This window comes from Erigeron canadensis, chromosome 9 (genome assembly GCF_010389155.1).
Source record: "Erigeron canadensis isolate Cc75 chromosome 9, C_canadensis_v1, whole genome shotgun sequence".
NCBI lineage: Eukaryota > Viridiplantae > Streptophyta > Magnoliopsida > Asterales > Asteraceae > Erigeron > Erigeron canadensis.
Genome location: NC_057769.1, coordinates 15,414,776 through 15,434,413, shown reverse-complemented (window position 1 = coordinate 15,434,413; position 19,638 = coordinate 15,414,776). Strand labels below are relative to the sequence as shown.

General features: G+C 33.1%; 1 protein-coding gene across 2 annotated transcripts; it reads right to left on the bottom strand.

Moving 5' to 3' along the window:
• Positions 1-2,880: 2,880 nt before the first annotated feature.
• Positions 2,881-13,000, bottom strand: LOC122581802 (flowering time control protein FY). Of its 2 annotated transcripts, none has more exons than XM_043754084.1 (18): positions 12,560-13,000; positions 11,571-11,668; positions 11,334-11,402; positions 11,064-11,168; positions 10,471-10,566; positions 10,308-10,390; positions 10,040-10,111; positions 9,776-9,873; positions 8,371-8,430; positions 8,180-8,240; positions 7,984-8,071; positions 7,797-7,860; positions 5,035-5,113; positions 4,539-4,628; positions 4,273-4,361; positions 3,728-4,179; positions 3,418-3,633; positions 2,881-3,257 (listed from the first exon to the last, which is right to left on the bottom strand). In XM_043754084.1, exons 1-18 carry the CDS (start codon positions 12,816-12,818, stop codon positions 3,141-3,143), a joined length of 2,196 nt encoding a protein of 731 aa, XP_043610019.1. In that variant the 5' UTR covers positions 12,819-13,000; the 3' UTR covers positions 2,881-3,140. The 2 variants fall into 2 exon arrangements, with proteins under 2 accessions (XP_043610019.1, XP_043610020.1); XM_043754085.1 differs by having other exon boundaries at positions 11,571-11,653.
• Between the last annotated feature and the right edge of the window lie 6,638 nt (positions 13,001-19,638).

Here is a 19,638-nt window from a genome sequence, read left to right as displayed (position 1 = left end):
GGTTTTTACATGGTAGCTTAGGGTTTAGGGTTTAAAGTTGTAGGGTTAGCCTGGCTAACCCTACGATTTCAAACCCTAAGCCCTTAAGCGTACCGTATAGATCCATTCCCCCACTGTAGGCTTTAGCATTTTAGGGTTTAGATTTTATAGTCTAGATTTTCCCGGGTTTTTACATGGTAGTTTAGGGTTTAGGGTTTGAAGTCGTAAGGTTAGCTGGTAGGCTAACCCTATGACTTCAAACCCTAAACCCTAAACTACCGGCTAACCCTACGACTTCAAACCCTAAACCCTAAGCGTATCGTATACATCCGTCCCCCAACTGTAGGCTTTAGCATTTTAGGGTTTAGCATTTAGGGTTTTAGAATGCAACTTTTCTAAAATGTATGCATAAAATCAAAAATGATTTTGCATAGATTTTCCCGGGGTTTTACATGGTAGCTTAGGGTTTAGAGTTTGAAGTGGTAGGGTTAGTCGACTAACCGTACGACTTCAAACCCTAAACCCTTAAGCATACCGTATACATCCGTCCCCCCACTGTAGGCTTTAGCATTTAGGGTTTTAGAATGCAACTTTTCTAAAATGTATGCATAAAATCAAAAATGATTTTGCATAGATTTTTAACATTATACATGTAAAATCATTTTTGATTAGAAATTAAGCTTTAGTTTAGGGTTTGAACGGCTAACCCTACGACTTCAAACCCTAAACTAAAGCGCGAGGTCGAAGGCCCTCGTGATCACACTTTCCCCTCGGATTTGATTTGGAATAGGTTTACTAGAAATTCCATATATCTACACAAACAAATGAAATTCCATCAAATTTGATTTTGAATAGGTTTAATGATACCGAACTCATTTCTTTTGTGTAGATGTATGAATAAAATCAAATATGATTTCGTATGGGTATTTCACACTGTATGCTTAAAAATCATTTTTGATTTTAAATGAGTTTCTTGGTATGTAACTCATTTTGTTTTGTCTCAATGTGCTATACAAAATCATTTTTCCCCAATGTATGCGTAGAATCATTTTTGATTTTGAATAAGTTTTAGACTTTATGAGTAAAATCAAAAATGATTTTGAATAATTTTTTTAAGGAAGCCATTTGGTGTGACTCAATGTGCTATACAAAATCATATATGATTTTGTATATTTTCTTGACAATGTATGCGTAAAATCATATATGATTTTGTATAATTTTTCATACTGTATACATAAAATCAAAATTGATTTTAAATAGGTTTATTTGTATAGAACTCATTTGCCTTGTCTCAAATTTATACGTAAAATCGTATATGATTTTGAATAATTTTTTCATAGTGTATGCTTAAAATCGGTTTTGATTTTGATTAAGTTTATTTGTACGAAAGCATATACAAAATCATGTATGATTTTGAATATGTTTAATGATACCGAACTCACTTTTTTGTCTTGATGTATGAATAAAATCATATATGATTTTGTATAGGGTTTTGACACCCCATGGATAAAATCATTTTTGATTTCAAATGGTTTTCTTTGTATAGAACTCATTTGGTTTTGTCTCAATGTGTTATAAAAAAATATATATAATTTTGTATAGGTTTTTCCTAATATATGCGTAAAATCAATTTTGATTTTGAATAGTTGATTTTGAATAGTTTTTTCACAATGTATGCGTAAAATCATTTTTGATTTTGAATAGTTTATTATATATATGATTTTCACACTGTAAGAGAATCAAATATGATTCTAGGCATAAGAACACAAGTAACTAAAACTTCAATACAAAATCAAATTTGATTGTACAAAACAAAGTTACAAAACACAAATTCTATAGAATCTATATACAAAATCAAATATGATTTTACACATACAGTTACAAAAATAGAAATCTCTATACCCTCAATCAGATGTGATTGATTTTACACATACAGTTACAAACAAATGGGTTTTATATCAACAAACCTATACACAATCAAATTTGATTCGAAATCATAAAGTTATCAAACTTTGGTTTAGACATTTCATCAAACACCTTATATGATACTCAATTAGATGTGATTTGATACTAAATCATTTATAAGAAACTTTGGTTTAGACATTTCATCAAACACCTTGTAGTCAATATTATACCAAACAACAAAGTCAATTAAAGAACTAATAAAATTTAACAAATTCAGATGTTAGAAAGATCTAATCACATGTTATCTAATGACATTTGAATATTTAGAATTTACATAACAAAAAATCATCTTCAAGATTAATTGATGATGAATGTTGGAGATGATGATAACAGATGCAACAAAAACGCGATGGTGACCTGAGCACGGTGGTGGTAGTGTTGGTGGTGGTGGTGCTACTAGTGGGGGGAGAGAGAGAGAGAGAGATCTGTATGTTTGTGTGTGTGTTTGAAACTCGAAAGAAATAATTGAGGTGTGAGATAATGTGCAAAATTACCAAAGTACCCCTTTGCGTGTTTTTTTTTAAAGGAACCGTCGATCTGTTTTGATCCAAGGGCTGAGATTCAACCCTTGAGTTTCACCAATTTTGGTGGTTTCACATGAATACAACTCATATATTTTAATATATATATATATATATATCTCCATGTCATGCTCATACTATCAAAACTTATCAATATAAATATATATAACAATGGATATGTATATGTTTTCATAATCTAACAAGCGACTAACTATAAAATTGCATTTTTTTTGTTGGAAAACAGTGGAATTAGATACCACAAGTATCATATTCAAAAAGTGGACCACATTATTTGTTATAGCGACATCAAGATAAACACCCATCATTAAAGATCATTTCGAGAACATTTTACATTCAAGCAAAGTCAGACATTGCACTGATCCTAGTTTTCAGTGACTCACTTTATACCAATATATGTTATGAATCACGTAGTTCTAATGGGATAAACTTTAACGTCCAAGGATTTACTTTGAAGTTTTAACAATTTCACCTGCATAGGACTGCAAATAGCAAGCTAATATCTAAGAATCTGTCACACTAAACTCATCAACAAGATGGTCACTATTAAGTTACATGCAGAACTAGAACTCAATACTGATAACCCCCCAACAAAAAAAAAATAAAAATACAGCTTTGAGCAAAAGAAACAAAGGCTGTGAGATGTACAAATAAGACCTACTGCGGTGTTTGTCCATGTGGTGGGGGGCCAGGAGGAAGTGGCGGGGGAATACCAGAAGGCATACCGTAATTTGGTGGTCCTGTTCCCATGCCACCACCACTTGGATTCCCAGGCTGCAAAATGTAATTTAAATTCATGTCAAATGAAATTCATTGAATGTGATTGATTCTTTTTTTATATTTACAATATCCAAAGGTTAACAGTTAGCCATCGTCGTAACTCAAGCAGTAAATAATAGAATGACATCAGGGGTCACAAAGAAAAATCTGTTACCTGATATGGACCTAGCCCTGGCATTGGGGGCATCTGTGCACCTTGAGGTCGGTTAAATGCACCTCCTGGTGAATACATCTGGTTCCCGCCCGCACTTGATGGACCTTGCATATTTGGCATGCTGCCGGGTGGTGGACCTCCTGGTCCTGAATGCATAGGATTCATGCCCATAAAATGTCCTTGCTGCATAGGCGGACCCATCTGATTCATTGGCCCCTGCATAACAGTTTGATTTTGTAAAAAATGAAAACAATATACGCAGCTGCATATAATAACACAATTACAGAAGTGCAACTTCATATAAAATTACCATTTGACCATGCATGGGCATGGATCCAGGCATTGAAGATGGCATGTTATGAGGTGGCAACTGGGGTGGTGGACGGGGTAAATGAGGATGTGGTAGAAGTGGCATATGAGATGGATGTTGCATATTTGGTGGTTGCAAAGGTGTCATTTGGTGGTGGTGGTGGGGTTGCTGAGGATTTTGTTGATATTGTTGCTGCTGATTGGCTGCAAAGAGTGATGGATGTGGACCTGGTGGCAACGGAGGTGCTCCTGGTGGCATTGATGAGGATATGGCTTGTTTTTGGTCACCCTGCGTTGATGTATCTAACGACAACGGCATTGCAACTCCAATCCCAGGAATTGTACCTTCATTCCTGTTCATCCCAGCAAATGGTCCTGGAGTAGTTGGTGGCTCAGATCCGGAGAAATTTACAGACATTCGGCCAGCAAAAGCAGAGTTTTGTTCACTGTAACCTAGTTAAAGCAAAAATAAAAGAAAGAAAGAAATATAAGTCTCATTTGTAACTTTTAGAAAATAAGTTTCTTATAAGGGCAATGAGCACCAACCTTGATTTTGACCTGTGTTTAATTTATCACGAGCTGGATCCCCAGGCCTATTTCTGCACCAAAATTTTGTTGTGTTGTCACTGCTACCACTGCATTTAAAATTGCATGCATTTCAGATCTTATATTTAGAAAAACCCAAAAATATGACATAACCAGACAAGAAAAAATTGAGCACATTAACATATGCTAGAGTTCATTAATTATATCAAGATTACTGTAAAATCAAGTTCTAATATCATGGATGAGGCTCATAAATTTAGATGTACCTGCAAAGAAGATACCCAATGGGATGCCATGCCAGGTCCCAGACACCGCCATCATGCGCATTTTGAATTTCAATCTGTGGAGTTTCATGCCTGTAGCAATGTCAATATATGAGAAGTCGATCAACAGCAACTTCATTATAAATTTCATGCTAGGGGAGATCTTTTTTAGGTAATTAAGACACATATGCCGAAAGAATATTTTAGAATTATAATGTTCATATCGTATCAGTACTTAGTTAACAACCCTAAGACTAAGAAACTTTCATCAAAACTGGACATATATGATCTGCAATATGACACTAAAGTTATGCTAGATTGAATATTGTATATAATCATGGTCTACTGCCAAGGATGGTAACACATATCAAGAGAACATAGACAAATTTGGATGTCTAATAACGTCATAGATTGCTAAAATGAAAGGGCCTTTAAACTTTGAAGTAAAATCGAGAAGCACAACAAAAGTTGTATAGCATTGCTTAATCAAACACATTACCCAACTACCCAGTGAAAGATAGATCCATCAAAACTCCCGCTGACAAAATACTCCTCGTGGAATGGATGCCAAGCTAATGCTAGAATTGACACACACAAAAAAAAGTCTTAGTGAAACAGAGATAAACTGAAGTATAAAGCAGGAGAAGAGAGCACATAGCCTTCTTTCTATATAATTATTAGTGTAACTTTTGGCATGGGTGACGCAAGTCAGCTTCATATGTTAACTGAAGATCTAGATTTAATTTTAAAAGATGGAAAAGTTATTCACATTCATGCATTACGTGGGTACAATTCTAGTAATTATACAAATCTACCTTATGTATCAATTTCCAAAAGGAAAAAACACTGTTCACTTAGTTTTACAACTTTTTGCCCCCAAAACTTTTATTCGATTTACATATATGTCCCTCATATTTAACTTCTTATATACTCCTTTCTATATTTTAGTTCTTTTTACCAGCTTGGTCCTTTATTTATAATGACCATTAATCCATTATATTTACCCTTATTCACTTTATTTATCCTTTAATCCTTTCTACCATTTACATTTTTTATATATACTTCCTCCTTTTACAAGTGATTATTTGTTTTACCAGTTATCCTGACGTGAATTGCGGGCATTTAAAGACCTAGTTAAATATCATGTAATGACGTTTACTTGTATATTTCCAAAGTTTTGGGTTTATAACCAATAAGATGTAGTTTAAACCAATATGGTGTCGATCTCAATACATTTACTAGATCATGTACTTGAATTTGTTGCCAAAATTTTTAAACCTATACCATTTGTTACTCAAGTTTCATAACTTTCTTAGTTAAATAATTAACTATTTAAAACTTTCCATTTGAATTATATAGAAATTTCTTAGTCGACTTTTTACCAGACTATAATTTAATATAATCATCATTTATCTAGGAAACTATTCTTAGCTGTCTATTATCAACAAAAATATTTAGAACATGAAAATCAAACGCAAATCAAATACCAATATATATATGCATATATTTATATATTTACGAGCATGGTACTCGCACAATGCAGCGGCAGTGGTGGGGAGGGCGGTCTAGTGGTGTCGGTGATGGTACTATTAGTGGTGGTGGCGGTGTCAAGTGGTGTAGGTTTTGATGTAATTGTGATAGTGAAAATTTTTTAGAAGATAAGGGCTTAAAGTGTTAATTATTAAAATAAAAGTTTAGAGAGTAAATTAATTCAATAAGGGCAAATTTGGTATTTTATAAAAACTCTTTTCATAGTGGGTGTTTATTAAGGATAATTTAATAATTCCGTATGTAACTATTGTGTAACTATTTCTAAAAATGAGGGTGTGATAATTTTTATAAAGGAGTATAGATATGTTAACCTCTTAACTTAAAAAAGAAATAATTTAATCAAAATAGGTTTTTCTCTATTTAATGATCTAAAACAGACCCACATAGTGACAACATTCTTTATGATCTAAAATAGACCCACATAATGACAGTGCATTTTGCTATTTGTTTTAGTTTCAAATTCTTGGTTTTAAAAGACCATAGGCGCACAAAGGAAACAGGGTCTATTTCCCAAGCACAAAAGCGGCAGGATGTTCGTAAATGAGGTGCGCACATTCATAAAAAAAAAAGATAAATTATTTATATACTATTTATAACACATAAAATACTAAAACACCATCATATAATAAATATATATATATATATACATAATTACATATGTATATCAAAAACAATTTTAAGTAGCATCAACTAGCCCGAATATGCCGGGATTGGGTACCCTTGTTGTTGTACCTTTAAGTAGCAAAACAACCTAAAATTCAAGTTAGAACCTAAGAATCACATTAGATAATCAAAAGAAGGTTGCTTAAAGGTTACTAGGTTAAACTAGGAGCTATATTCACTATCCCCATCGTAATCAATTCCTAATTCTAATCCTCCCCCCCTTTTTTTTTGTCTCCACTCATGCTAACATCCTCTTCCATTTCTTCATCTCCATGGCATCATCTCTATCAATTAAGTCATGCATATTATGAGATGGTACTCTAGGAGTAGGAGATTGGGAGGTTGAGACTCTAGGAGTAAAAGCTATACATAACCAAACTCTATTTCTCTCAAATAAGTATGTATTTATAACATATAACAATATTTCATCTAAAAAAAAAAAGAGTTAAAATATGTTATCTAAGCCTTTATTGTTTTAAGTATGTTAACTAAAGCTTTTTACTCTGAGAAATAAGTATTTATAAACCCTTTTCTCTGAAATAAGTTATAAGTATCAGTAGATATTTTATCTAAGGCTTTGTTTAGTTGAGCAGGTTACGTGGATAAAACATAGATTTACACTAGGGTAAATTGTGATGACAGCTCAACTAGGTGAATAGATTTGAAGGGTGGTGCTCATCAGCTTGGTTTTCTAGGGTTAGAAGTTTCAATCCCTGGTCCTACTATAACTTATAAAGCTTTTTTTAATCTGATACAACAGAACAAACAGTAGAAGGATTTTAAGTATAGAAATATGCCATTTTCAATTGAGAAAAAGTTATCAGAATGAATCAAAAGTATGCATCTTCAGGATGCCTCTATCTTCTCATCTTGCTAACCTTTACAGTTTGCATCATTTTTAAACTTTATGATTATCTTCGAAAGATAAATCCTTTCACTAATTCTTTATCTTAATCTACATCCTAAAAAGTAGCAAAACTGTAAGGGGAAACATTTAGCAGCCACTGCACAAGAATTTAGAAAAACCAAGTGAACGTATACACTAACCAGTGACATCCTTCTTATGACCGCGAAAAGATTGTAGTTCTTTCATGGCCCTAATGTCATATAGCTGGGAAAAAAAAATAAGAAATGATAACTCTATCAACATAAATAGTTAAAATGTCAATCAGCTATATTAAAGAGTAAAACTAGTGATACATCAGAACGTGGCATTGGAGAGAAAAAGCTGCACCTTGATAATTTGATCCTTAGAAGCTGTTAATACCCAATTACCATTCTGATTCCATTTGACACACAGAACAGTATTCTTATGGCCGTGACTGCAAATGTAAAGAGCACATATTTACAACTCGAGAGGAACAATATGTACAATAGATTCTCCAATACTGAAATTTTATAGATTGCCCAATACTGAAATTTGCACTAACAATGAAGATAGCTCTTTCCCTGATTTAGCATCCCAGAGCTTCACAAGATTGTCTTTTGCACCTATAAAAAATAATATATGTGTGCAACATAACACAGAAAAAAACATAAATCATCTTTATGAACTGAAGATGTAGAAATGCATCTTTATAAGTTGATAAGTTAAAATAAAACAGTATATTGAAGTGCATACCAGAGACTAGTAAAGACTTAGTAGGGTGCCAGTCAACACTTTTCACATCCCAGCCATGGCCTGCCTGATTTAAGCCACATATTAGACTCTGGTTATCTCGTGTACGTTTCATAATCTAGATGCAAGTGATATTACATTGAATATTTAAGTACACAAAAAATAAGAGAAAAAATTACAAACATTTGCCAACTCCAACAAGTCGAAAATCTAGCATATTATGAAGTAAACAGATGCAGATGACAGTTTAATACTCCATTAAAATAGCTGAACTTTCCACATGGAATACTGACACATAACCTTTGTACACGCAAAAGGAATATGTATAGATTTAGGGTTTAGATGAAAGATAATTACTTTGGAGAGAAATCTGAGTGTTATAATCAAGTTCATGGCCTGACCCTTTATATCGAATACAAAGTATAATATCAACACTCGAGTTAAAAAAAATAGAAGAAATTAGGTTTTGTTGAACTGCTTTCACATTAAATCTATGTATCTCTGTGTGTCCAAAACTATCTCATTTACATGCTATATAGATGGATGAGTTACACCTACAACCTGGTGAGTACCCCACTAGAATCCACCTAGAGATGTTTGTTGATTTCCGATGAGTAGGGTGGGGGGCCTATAGATTTCAATACATTGGCATAATAGCACAATCAGGAATGCACTCGTACCACAATCCAGTACGTGTGATCCAGATGGAAATCATGGCTGGTCCAGGGATCCCTGTGACTATGGCTGTCACATCACATGTCCCTGTGACAATGGCTGTCACATGTCACAAAGTATTGGGATGAGTATATATATAACTATTCACTGAGTGAATATAAATATATACATATATATATATTCTCGTCCCGATACCCCGCATACCTGTGCAATCAAACGTGGTTGATTAATCCTCAGATGCTACAAAGCAGTAGGGTTAAAGTCACATTCAGTAAGGCTCCTAGATGTTAAGGCAGAACAGCCAACACTGTGCATTACATTATAGAAGAAACGAAGCAATGAAGAGATACATTATGTTCCTTCTTAAGTTCTTGTAACTTGCATAGATCAAATTAATCAAAAAAAAGTTTAGGATAGCCAAGTCTTTGACTATAGCTCTTACATGCATGCATTCCCATTAAATTTCAACGCAAAAACATTTGGCCCCTAGGTCATTATGTAAACATGATGGCAATGTGGCATTGTGCACAAATGCATGGAATGAGAAACACCACTAATAGTTACATAGTTCGCATATATCATATCTAAAAAAAGAAAGGCTCATTTCCAAGTGGCACACAAAAAGGATGACTATGTAAACCAATGGTGAAGCATGTGTCAAAATATACAGATGAGAATTGTGATGACGTCAGTAATAAACATAACAGACACTCATCATTCAACAAAACATTACCGGTTAAGGAACGCTCCTCCTGGCAACGAGCAAAGTCCCAAACTTTAACAGTGGTGTCATCGGAGCATGAACAGAACTTCAAATCTGTTCTACAAAAGCTGTTAAAAGGCAAGATGTAACTTTTAGCACATGCAAAAACATAAGAATTCTAGACAAGGGGGAAGTAGAAAGGGTAAAATGAATCACGCAATAGCTGTATACACAAAATTATGGGAGAAACAACTCTGAACCAGTCCTATTCCAAGTATGAGCCTATGATAATACCTTAGATCACGTACAGATTCTTTATGTGCAGATTTATTTGCTTTCACATTGTTCATGTTGTTTTGCCAATACCTAAATATAATCACATACGAATATCAACTACAAAGTCAAAAGGGAACATTAAAATCATCTATAAAAAGCACTTCATCTGTTTGTTATTGTTTAATTTCCCAGATCTTAACAGCTCTGTAAGCTTACAGCGCTTTCGGTATGTTAATAATTAAGAACTGACGATTACTATAAAAATTACTCAAAGAAAAGTTGTTACTTTATAGAGCCACCATCGTCACCAGTGACCATCCAATTGTCATTGTAACTCCATACCATAGACCTGATTGGCTGATCATGAGCCTGTACATTCAGATATTCCAATGAATCACAGCAGTTACTCTAGCATAAAAAGTAAAACAACAGAATATCAATTTGTATACCTGCAGAATCATTTCAAAATTGAATGATTGGCCATTCCATAAAGTGAATTCTCCACTATGTGAACCAGTTATAAGACGCCTGCCGGTAGGAGTCCACTTCATACATGAACATGAGTCAGCGTTCACATTTGTAAGTTTTCATACACAGCTTTCTATGCCTAAACAGTACTCCTTGTGTGCATAAGAGGTGGAAATTTCAACACAATTACAATTGAAACGAGTTGGGATTGGATTGTATTTATTAGTAAATAGGTCATATGGATCAAATAGGTCAGACAGGTCAAAAGTCACCACATTTGTGTTCAATTGCTTTAAAGTCATAATTCATGGTATTTATTAAAATTGTATGATTACTTCCATATAGTTGTAAATATACATGTTATCTACAAAACTAAGCAAGTGGCCCAAGAAAGTGCACCAAAACCGTTTAGCTTGTACGTAAAAGTTTAAGGTTTTAAAATCCCATTTTGACCCATGCCAACCGGCCACCCAGCCCATTTAGCCACCTCCAATACACATGATGGGCAATAATGTTGCGGAAACTGTTCAGGTTAAAGAAGTCCAAAAGGCAACTTGACAAGAAAGCTTTGTACCAGCACACGGTTGATTGAACAGCGATTTTTATTTAGAGACGTATGAACAAACTTTGCAGCAAAGCTGGTAGATGGATTGTCAGAATAGGCAACGGTTGGTAACATCTGTCTCAAAAATCAACATAATAAACATGCATCAATTAGACATGAAATTAACATATGCTATTGTCTCACATTTATGTGAAAGTTAATAGACATGATAACCATATTGTATTAATCAAAATTCATTATGAATACATAAATGAAGTGTGAGAAAGAACGCCAACTGACATCAATTGCTGCAGCAGGAGTGGGTTGTAACACTGTCCTGTCCCGTGAATCTCGTTGCCACAAACGGCTCTGCATAAAGATTTACATGAGCATATAACATAATAATACTGCTTGGTTTCATACAAATGTCACATCATTTATTATTATATATAAAACTAATATTCTACTTGAAGGCAAGATACAACATATGGGAAGAGAAAAGAAAAAAAAGGGGTTATAGTTTAATAATAAAATTACCTGCATGTATCGAACAACAGTACTCGTATAATCAACCGCTCTTCTTTGTCCAATTTTCCTCATTCTTTTGGCAGCAAAGCTGTCTGCATTTACATGGGCTGCAGAAGATTTATTACAATTTACATGGAGCAAATAGCATTCAAGAAAAGTAAATTGACAAGTTCATTAAACAACCGTTTTTACGGTAATAATCTTTAGTTATGTTTTTGCATGTCAAACAAGCGAATTATGAACATAACAATCTTTCTTACAGATAGCATAGATGCTACTAAAGAAATAAGAGGAGACAAGTAATTAGTCCAGAATAAAAAGTGTAAAAATAACTCATTAGAGTAAATTACATAAACAGTAAAAAAAAAAAAATTAAGACAAACAGTCAAATAAGAAAAATAGCTAAAAGACAACGCAGCCTGATTCTAACATTAGAAAAGATTAATCATTTTAAGTTGGAACGGAAATAGTACTTTTGCTTTTATCCAATAATAATAATCAGGGTTTGAGTATGTTAACACAAAACTATGAGGTAATAATTATAACAGTTCACATTACGCAGTGCCACCACTCGGTTAAACTGTATGTCCAGAACTGTTCGATTGGAATTTCCAGTAGGTTGAGTGTCAGCATTGTGATCGGTATTCAACCGGTTTCATGCTTCCTAGTGAGTAATTGTCCTTACTGATAATAGGTATGGATGTCGAGGTTTAATATTAGTATATGTGCATCTTAGGTCCTATACGTCATTGTAATTACATCTTATAATTGGTCATCTATTATGTAAGTGTTTCGTCAGCTAGTCGATATTGCTATGTTTGTGTGGAGGTAACTTGTAACATATTACTCGTACTAGTTTCTATTAAATAATTAATCTATATATGGTATATAAAGAGGGAAAATGTTTAATGTCACTAGAAGATAGGACTAAAGATGTGCCTAAAAGAGTAGTTAACAGATGGCAAAATCAATAATAAAAAAAGAGAAAATGTGTATACCGTCGAAAGAGGGATGAGAATGAGAAAAGTTTTGTTGAGAGTAATCTGGAGGTGGAGCATTGAGGGTTGTTGAGGAAGCAGAAGGCTGACGCATCATTTGCTGTTGTTGTTGTTGTGGCGGCGGTTGCTGGTGGTGGAATTGATGGGGCGGTGGTTGTTGTTGATGCATCATTTGTTGTTGCGGCGGCGGTGGTGGTGGTAGTGGGTGTTGCTGCTGCTGGTACATTGGCTGTTGTTGTTGAGGATCATTGTACATCATTGTTGTTTCTGTTGTATGGTAAATTGGAATTCAGAACCCTCAGAATTGGAATTGGTTGATGGATGGGGTTTTGCGGAGGGGATTTGGATTGCTGTTGAACATGTGACAAGTTTTAGTACGGGGGTTGGGGATTTTGTTTTAGGGTTTTATTTTCTGTATTGTGTTTCTACTAGAAAGGGATTCCTGAAGTTAGGATAACACTTAAATCAAATTAGGGGAATTATAACCAGGTCAACCGATTAATACCCGGGTTGATACCCGATAGTATTAAATTAACTTGATTAATAATTTTCATTTATGATGTGAATGTTATATATGAAAAAAAGTGACAATATGGTTGATTGCGTAATAAGTAACAATTATAGGAGCAGACTCTACAAATTTATTGCACTAAAATGGAAAAAAACCAATAGAAAAGTGTCCAAAATAAAATATGATACTAATATTTTATCATATTTTGTTCAAACAACAATAGAAATTAAGACATTTCAATGTGTTAAGGTCTCAAATTTAGTTTGAAAACCATCAATGCATTCTCATCGTCGAATTGTGTCTTGTCCCTCAAATTAATCGGCCTAATTTTCTAATAGCGAAAAATGATCGGTAAGAGACAACTTTTTCTTACCGGATCTAAAAGATCTAAAATATGCTATAATTGTTAAAACCTATATAACCCGATCTATATAACCCGGAATTTAATCAACGCGGCTAAATAAGTTAATCAGTTGATGACACCTAAATAAACTAAAAAGATAATTAGGAACACAACTAATGATTTTACTAGCTTAGGCAAATATATTAAAAAAAGACTAATCCAAAATAATGCAAAGAGATGAACGAACTGTTAGTTCAAATTAATTTGTTTAGTGACATTAATAACATGCATGATGTTATAAATATGTGTTTTTTAAAATCTCTTTTTTTCAATTAAATACGTGGCATCATATTACTCCAATTCAATCTATCAATTTTACTCTTATTTACAAATATACCCTTTATAATTTATTTACAGATCATTTCATAACACAAAATGACAAAATCAAAGATTGCATCCCTCCAAACACAAAGCAAGTTAATGAGTTATTTACTTATCTTTCATCGGTGACGCTTTCATATTTAGAGATCCATCGTGAATTCATCGTTCTTATCATCCCTCTACATCCATCCCCTTCTTTGTTTATCTTATAAAAATAACAATAAAGCAAGGTATCTTTTATTTCCTACCAACCAGATTCAATTTCCTTAAATTATTTAATACGAATAATAATATTAATAAATAATAATAATCTATCATCATCAATTAATGATGGAGTTTCGTCATCGATCAGCCATGGGCAATTTATCAATAACAATAGCAGTAGAAACCCGTAAGGTAATCATCTTCCATTAGAAAGAAGTCAAGAACTTATTTGTTTGAATATCTAATTAAGAGATTAGTCTGAAATTATCATTTATTTCATGTATATCTTCCAACGGTGAAAAGTCAATTATTGGGTGTAGATTATCGGATATTAAGAAGTGAGTTTGTTTTCATTTGAACTTTTTTAACCTCCCTACATAAACATATTTTATACACTTCGATTTTATAGTGATATATAATGTACGTGGCTTTTATATATATAATGGGATGACCATGTTTGCGGCAGGAATACATGGTACATGATCGATCATGTCTTACATAGATGGATATATATATATATGGTTATTTAGGTTGTACTACGTATGTTAGTAAATAGTGCGTTTTGGTTGTTATTTTTCCTCATAATCGAATTTGTATAGAAATATAGAATAAGTGAATCGTATTGAGTATGTACATGAATAGCCTTTACACCATTCTATGTAAGTTTTGCTTTGTTAAGTAAAACTAAGGTACCGACTTTTTTTACAAGTATTATTGGTTCGTATTGATACGGGTTGGATTTATGGGAGAGTCTATTATATATGCATGGTTATGTTGGTTGTTGAGATGAATGAGTGTGCAGAATTGGATGAGACTTGGTAGAAGTTGTGTAGCATGAGTATGCTTGCAAGTAGCTGACAATGTATTGTGATCAGCGGCAAATTGTAAAAATTAAAAGCAGTGGTGTGTAGATTATAACTTTCTTCTCATAATACAAACATTCAATATTCAACAATTGTTGTCGTATGAAAAGTATGGGTTACTAACTTACTACACATATTTTAAATGACCATTTCGTAATCCGTACCTTAAGTCCCTTAACATTGTAATGAATACGCATCCTAATATTGTAGTGCATTCCTAAGTAAATATACAGGGCACTTGTACTTAATATAGGGACCTTTTAAAGTATTTTAATTATGATCAAGGGTTGCTCTTTGAAATTAAAATCTTATCCAATCCGCGTGTTAACGCGGGTCAAAATCTAGTACATTAATGAATGAAAGGATAATTGATGTGCCAAGTCAGATTTTTTCAAGCTATATTTTAGGTTAGGACTCCAACTTTATATATGAAAAAGATTGTGTTTCTTTTACTATTTGGGAGTGTATTTTAAGGAAGGGGATTCCTCAAGTTAGGATACCAACTTGAGTCAAGTTAGGGAATTTTAACCATTGAATTAAAATAAAAGGTCAAGATTCAATTATCAATTTTGAATTTTGGCCCTTGATTATAATTTAAGGGCCATGATTTTTCTAACTTGACCCCTCAAGTTGTTTTCAACTTGAAGGAATCTTCAACCGTATTTTACAAATAACCTACTACAGTAATATTTTTAAATTGGGAAATGTTTGGTAAAGCATGCAGTACCTATCTTAGATAAAGTAAAAGGGATTATATAAAATTCAGGGGGGTTTATGTAAAATTAGGGGGTTATGTAAGTTTATCAAATTCAAATGTTTAATCTGTATCTTTTTTTAATGTGTCAGTATCTAAACCTAGATAAAGTGTAACACCCAACATTTAAAAACAAGGATTTTCAAAAAACTTTTGCCTAACGGCGTTCAAAGAAGCGGAATTAAATTTAAAAGTCCAAACCAGTAAAACTTGTTTGGTTTATTCATTAAATGGTGTTACTAGCCATATCACCAAAATAAGTCTAAATGGAAATCCATCGATTGCTCAACATTAAGCAACCGAGTACATTATCAATACAAGTCATTAATATTTAAACATAAAGCAAATGTCTAAAGCGAGCAACCACTATGGGTAAACTATAGCTAGCTTCAAGATCATCTACCCATGCCTCACATCTTCTCACATCTACCTGCTCACTATTGTTGGACCTTAGGGCACAACACATTTAAAAGAGCAAGTGTTAGCTAACGAATTAGTTAAGTAAGATAACACATAAGTTATAAAACGTTTGTCCATTTAAAACATTATATATAAGTCATATTAAGTCGTTAAGGCACATATCCTCAAACATATCATCACACTTACATATCATATCATCAACATCATTTATATTAGGATGGGTCATCCTAAATATGCCTAGTCATCTTTTGCATCATCACATATCACATTTGAACATCTTTATAATTGTGACAAAAGTCATGCATCTCATATAACATATGCATCTCGTTAAGTGTGACATAAGTCGCACCCGACTAGATGAACCACCATTCAGTAGTACATCAATGTCGTTAAGGAATGGCAAGCCAATCCAGGAGTAATCCGTATGTTCAATGACAATGGGGCTGGTAAGACCTCCCGTATTACTCTTCAAGTTGAACCTCGTTGCAAGGAGCCACCCGAGCAACCACATCAACGCACTTAACCGGGCTAGGGCAAGTACGGGTTAAGCTTAACACTTTCACGTTAAATTTACAAGCTCGATTTCATATCACATATAGTTTAGGTGTTTACACAACCTAAACAATCATCACATATATACATCTTTACGTTTGGGCCTTTAAAGAGTCTAGTGAACTAGATGAACAAGCCATACAAACATGCACATTTCAATACTCATCAACAAGTGTCATAAATCAATTCATCATAAGACATTGCATTTCATTTCATAAGACAACATCACATATCGTTGGGACTGGATTTCAGGCCTCATTGGTCATTTGCATAGCCCATATAACCTCCCGTGTATCCCGATTACCCACAAACGATCAAGATATCAAATGGAAGTTATTATAAGAAAACCATCTTTTGTTGAACCCTCGGCATGTCAAAGTAGTGTATCTTACCTCGTTGAAGAGCACAGCAAATGATAACGTAAGTCATCGAGCTTTGCAAGTATTCCCGACTACCTATAATCATTAAACGACATAATGAGCTAATAAGTACTCACTCACTTATGGTCATGACTCAAGTCTAAATACCTATAAACATGACTCATGACAATGCTTGATGCATCGGAGGTTCGTTTAATACTTAAGGCTTACATAACTCGATGGAACTCGACATTCACCCACTAATTTAACCTTTCTGGAAACTTGACATCATCATCATCTTTTAAAAGTATTACCATTAGAAAGTAGACTCTCTCACGATTCCGTGGATAGCTTATTTGTCAAAAACGGAGTCACGGTTCAAAAGTTATGGCCTTTTGAAAATTCTGTCGCTATTGCGTCGCAACTACCAAGTTGCGTCGTAGCTATATGTCACTGTTTTCTAGTTGCGCAACAGCTTAGTAGCTGCGCTGCAACTAGCCCCGAATCTGCACAAACCTCATTGTTTAACCTCCAAAACTTAACCAAACACACCCCAAACGACCCATAACCTTATGAACGACTTTTGTACCTCAAAATTCACCATTTTAAGACCCTAATGATGCAATGAAATTATTGATTAATCCTTACTTGATTTGCATCACATAATTAAACGTTTTAGGTCAACAAATCAATGTTTAAGACATCAATTGATCATCTAATGACCTAAATCAGTTATGGATCTGATTATATGATTGAAATAAAATAAAATCAATTTTGTTATACCTTTACTACCTGAGATTACAATAAGGATGCAAAAGACTTGATCAAACACACCCGAAATCACACGTTTTGATGGCTTTTGCAAAGGAATCGAATAGAGAGGAGGGGGAACAGTTTGGAGAAGCCAACAACTGATATTTTTGTTTATGATTAGGGCTAAAGGAACCCCAATCAGCTGGACCAACCTTTCTAAAGCTTACACTTAAGCCCCTCAACTTTACATCTTCACATCTAAAGCTTAAACGACTTAACAGGAATACTTACTAACACTTTAATCACATTTAATCATCTTAAACACATTAACACATGAATCATTAAGGCTTTAAAACCTTACACATAATGCACATTAATCACACATAAACATTAAATCTCTTAGAGACTTAACGGACACGTTGTGTTGACTTAACGACTCAAGTCAACCGTTAATTAAAAGTTCGGGATGTTACATAAAGTATGCAGTACGGATCATTTTCTCTTTTTAAAAACCTTAAATCGTGATAAATATAACTCACATATTTATTCTCTCTTCACATCAATGTACAGTAATTATCAAATGTTATGATCAAATACTTAAAAAAGAATTTTTACAAACAATCTCTATCTCTATTATTAATAAAAAATAATCTTTTATTATACTAAAACACAGTTGCTCTAATAACTTATTAACCAATCACATCTCTCGATTTTTTGCAATTTTCATTTTTGACTTTTCTCGACTTTTAATTATATAAAAAACCTATAAATGTCGACCATCTATTTAATTGAAGATAACTATTCCAATAATTATATATTATAAATATAAATATCTAACTTAATATATTTAATATTATAAACACTATAAAATGTCGACCATCTATTTAACCTGTAACGTCCCAAAAACTCAATAAAAGTAAATTAATAATAAGGAAAATAGTTTTAACCTTAATTTAATTATTTTATAAAATAAATTGATGTATGACACTATTGTTGTTGGAATGTTAGTGGCTAGCGGGTATAATACCCTTAAAAATTAAATTAAGAAATAAACGTGGCACAAGGAGAAGTTATATGTCTGGCTCACTCATTGGACATTAATCCAACTAAACAAACACCACTGCCATTTCAATTCTTCATCATCATTCTAAATACTTTTAGATCTTATGTATATCTACATCAAAGAATTCAATTTATTCCAATAAATACAAGTGATAAAAATAATTAAAGTTAGCACTTAGTTGTGGTGCTATGTTGGCTAAAGTCAGTTAAGATATAAAAAGGGATCTCATCAAGAATTTAATTATTATAACTCTAAGAGCTAAAATTACCAGAAATAAATTTAGTCCAAGTTTAACAAGCAATTTTGGTGCTAATGCTTTTGACGAGACCAAGAAGAAAAAGAAGAGTATACTAATTTGTTAAAGCCTAATTAAGTTCTTTTTTTATTCCAAGGTAAATTTTCTATAATTGGATTTATTTAAACTAGGGTTCATGGGAAATAGATTTAGGGATTTTTAGGATGCTATTATTGAAGTAATTATAAGATGAACCCGTAGTTTAATTAACCTCTTAATTTGGATTGATTTGTAGTGTGTTTGGCTAGTAAAGTGAAACTAAGAATTGATCTACATAAATTATTTTAAAGTTAAGTTTTATGAGTTATGATTTACGTCAAATTATCTAGAAAATGATGAGAATATTAAGAGTATTTTGGAAATGATATTCTAGCCAAATACATTACCGAATGTATTCTTTTAGATTGTTTAAGTATGAAGTTAAGACAAGTTAATGATGATGTAAATTATGTGGAATTATAGGTGTTGGAAGTAAATGAGTTCAAAGTATCTAGTTGCTTGCGAGGTGAGTATTTATGCATACTTTGTAACCCTGTTGTTCGGGTTGAGACCCAAAGAGTAAGCAAGTAAGCTTAGGATCA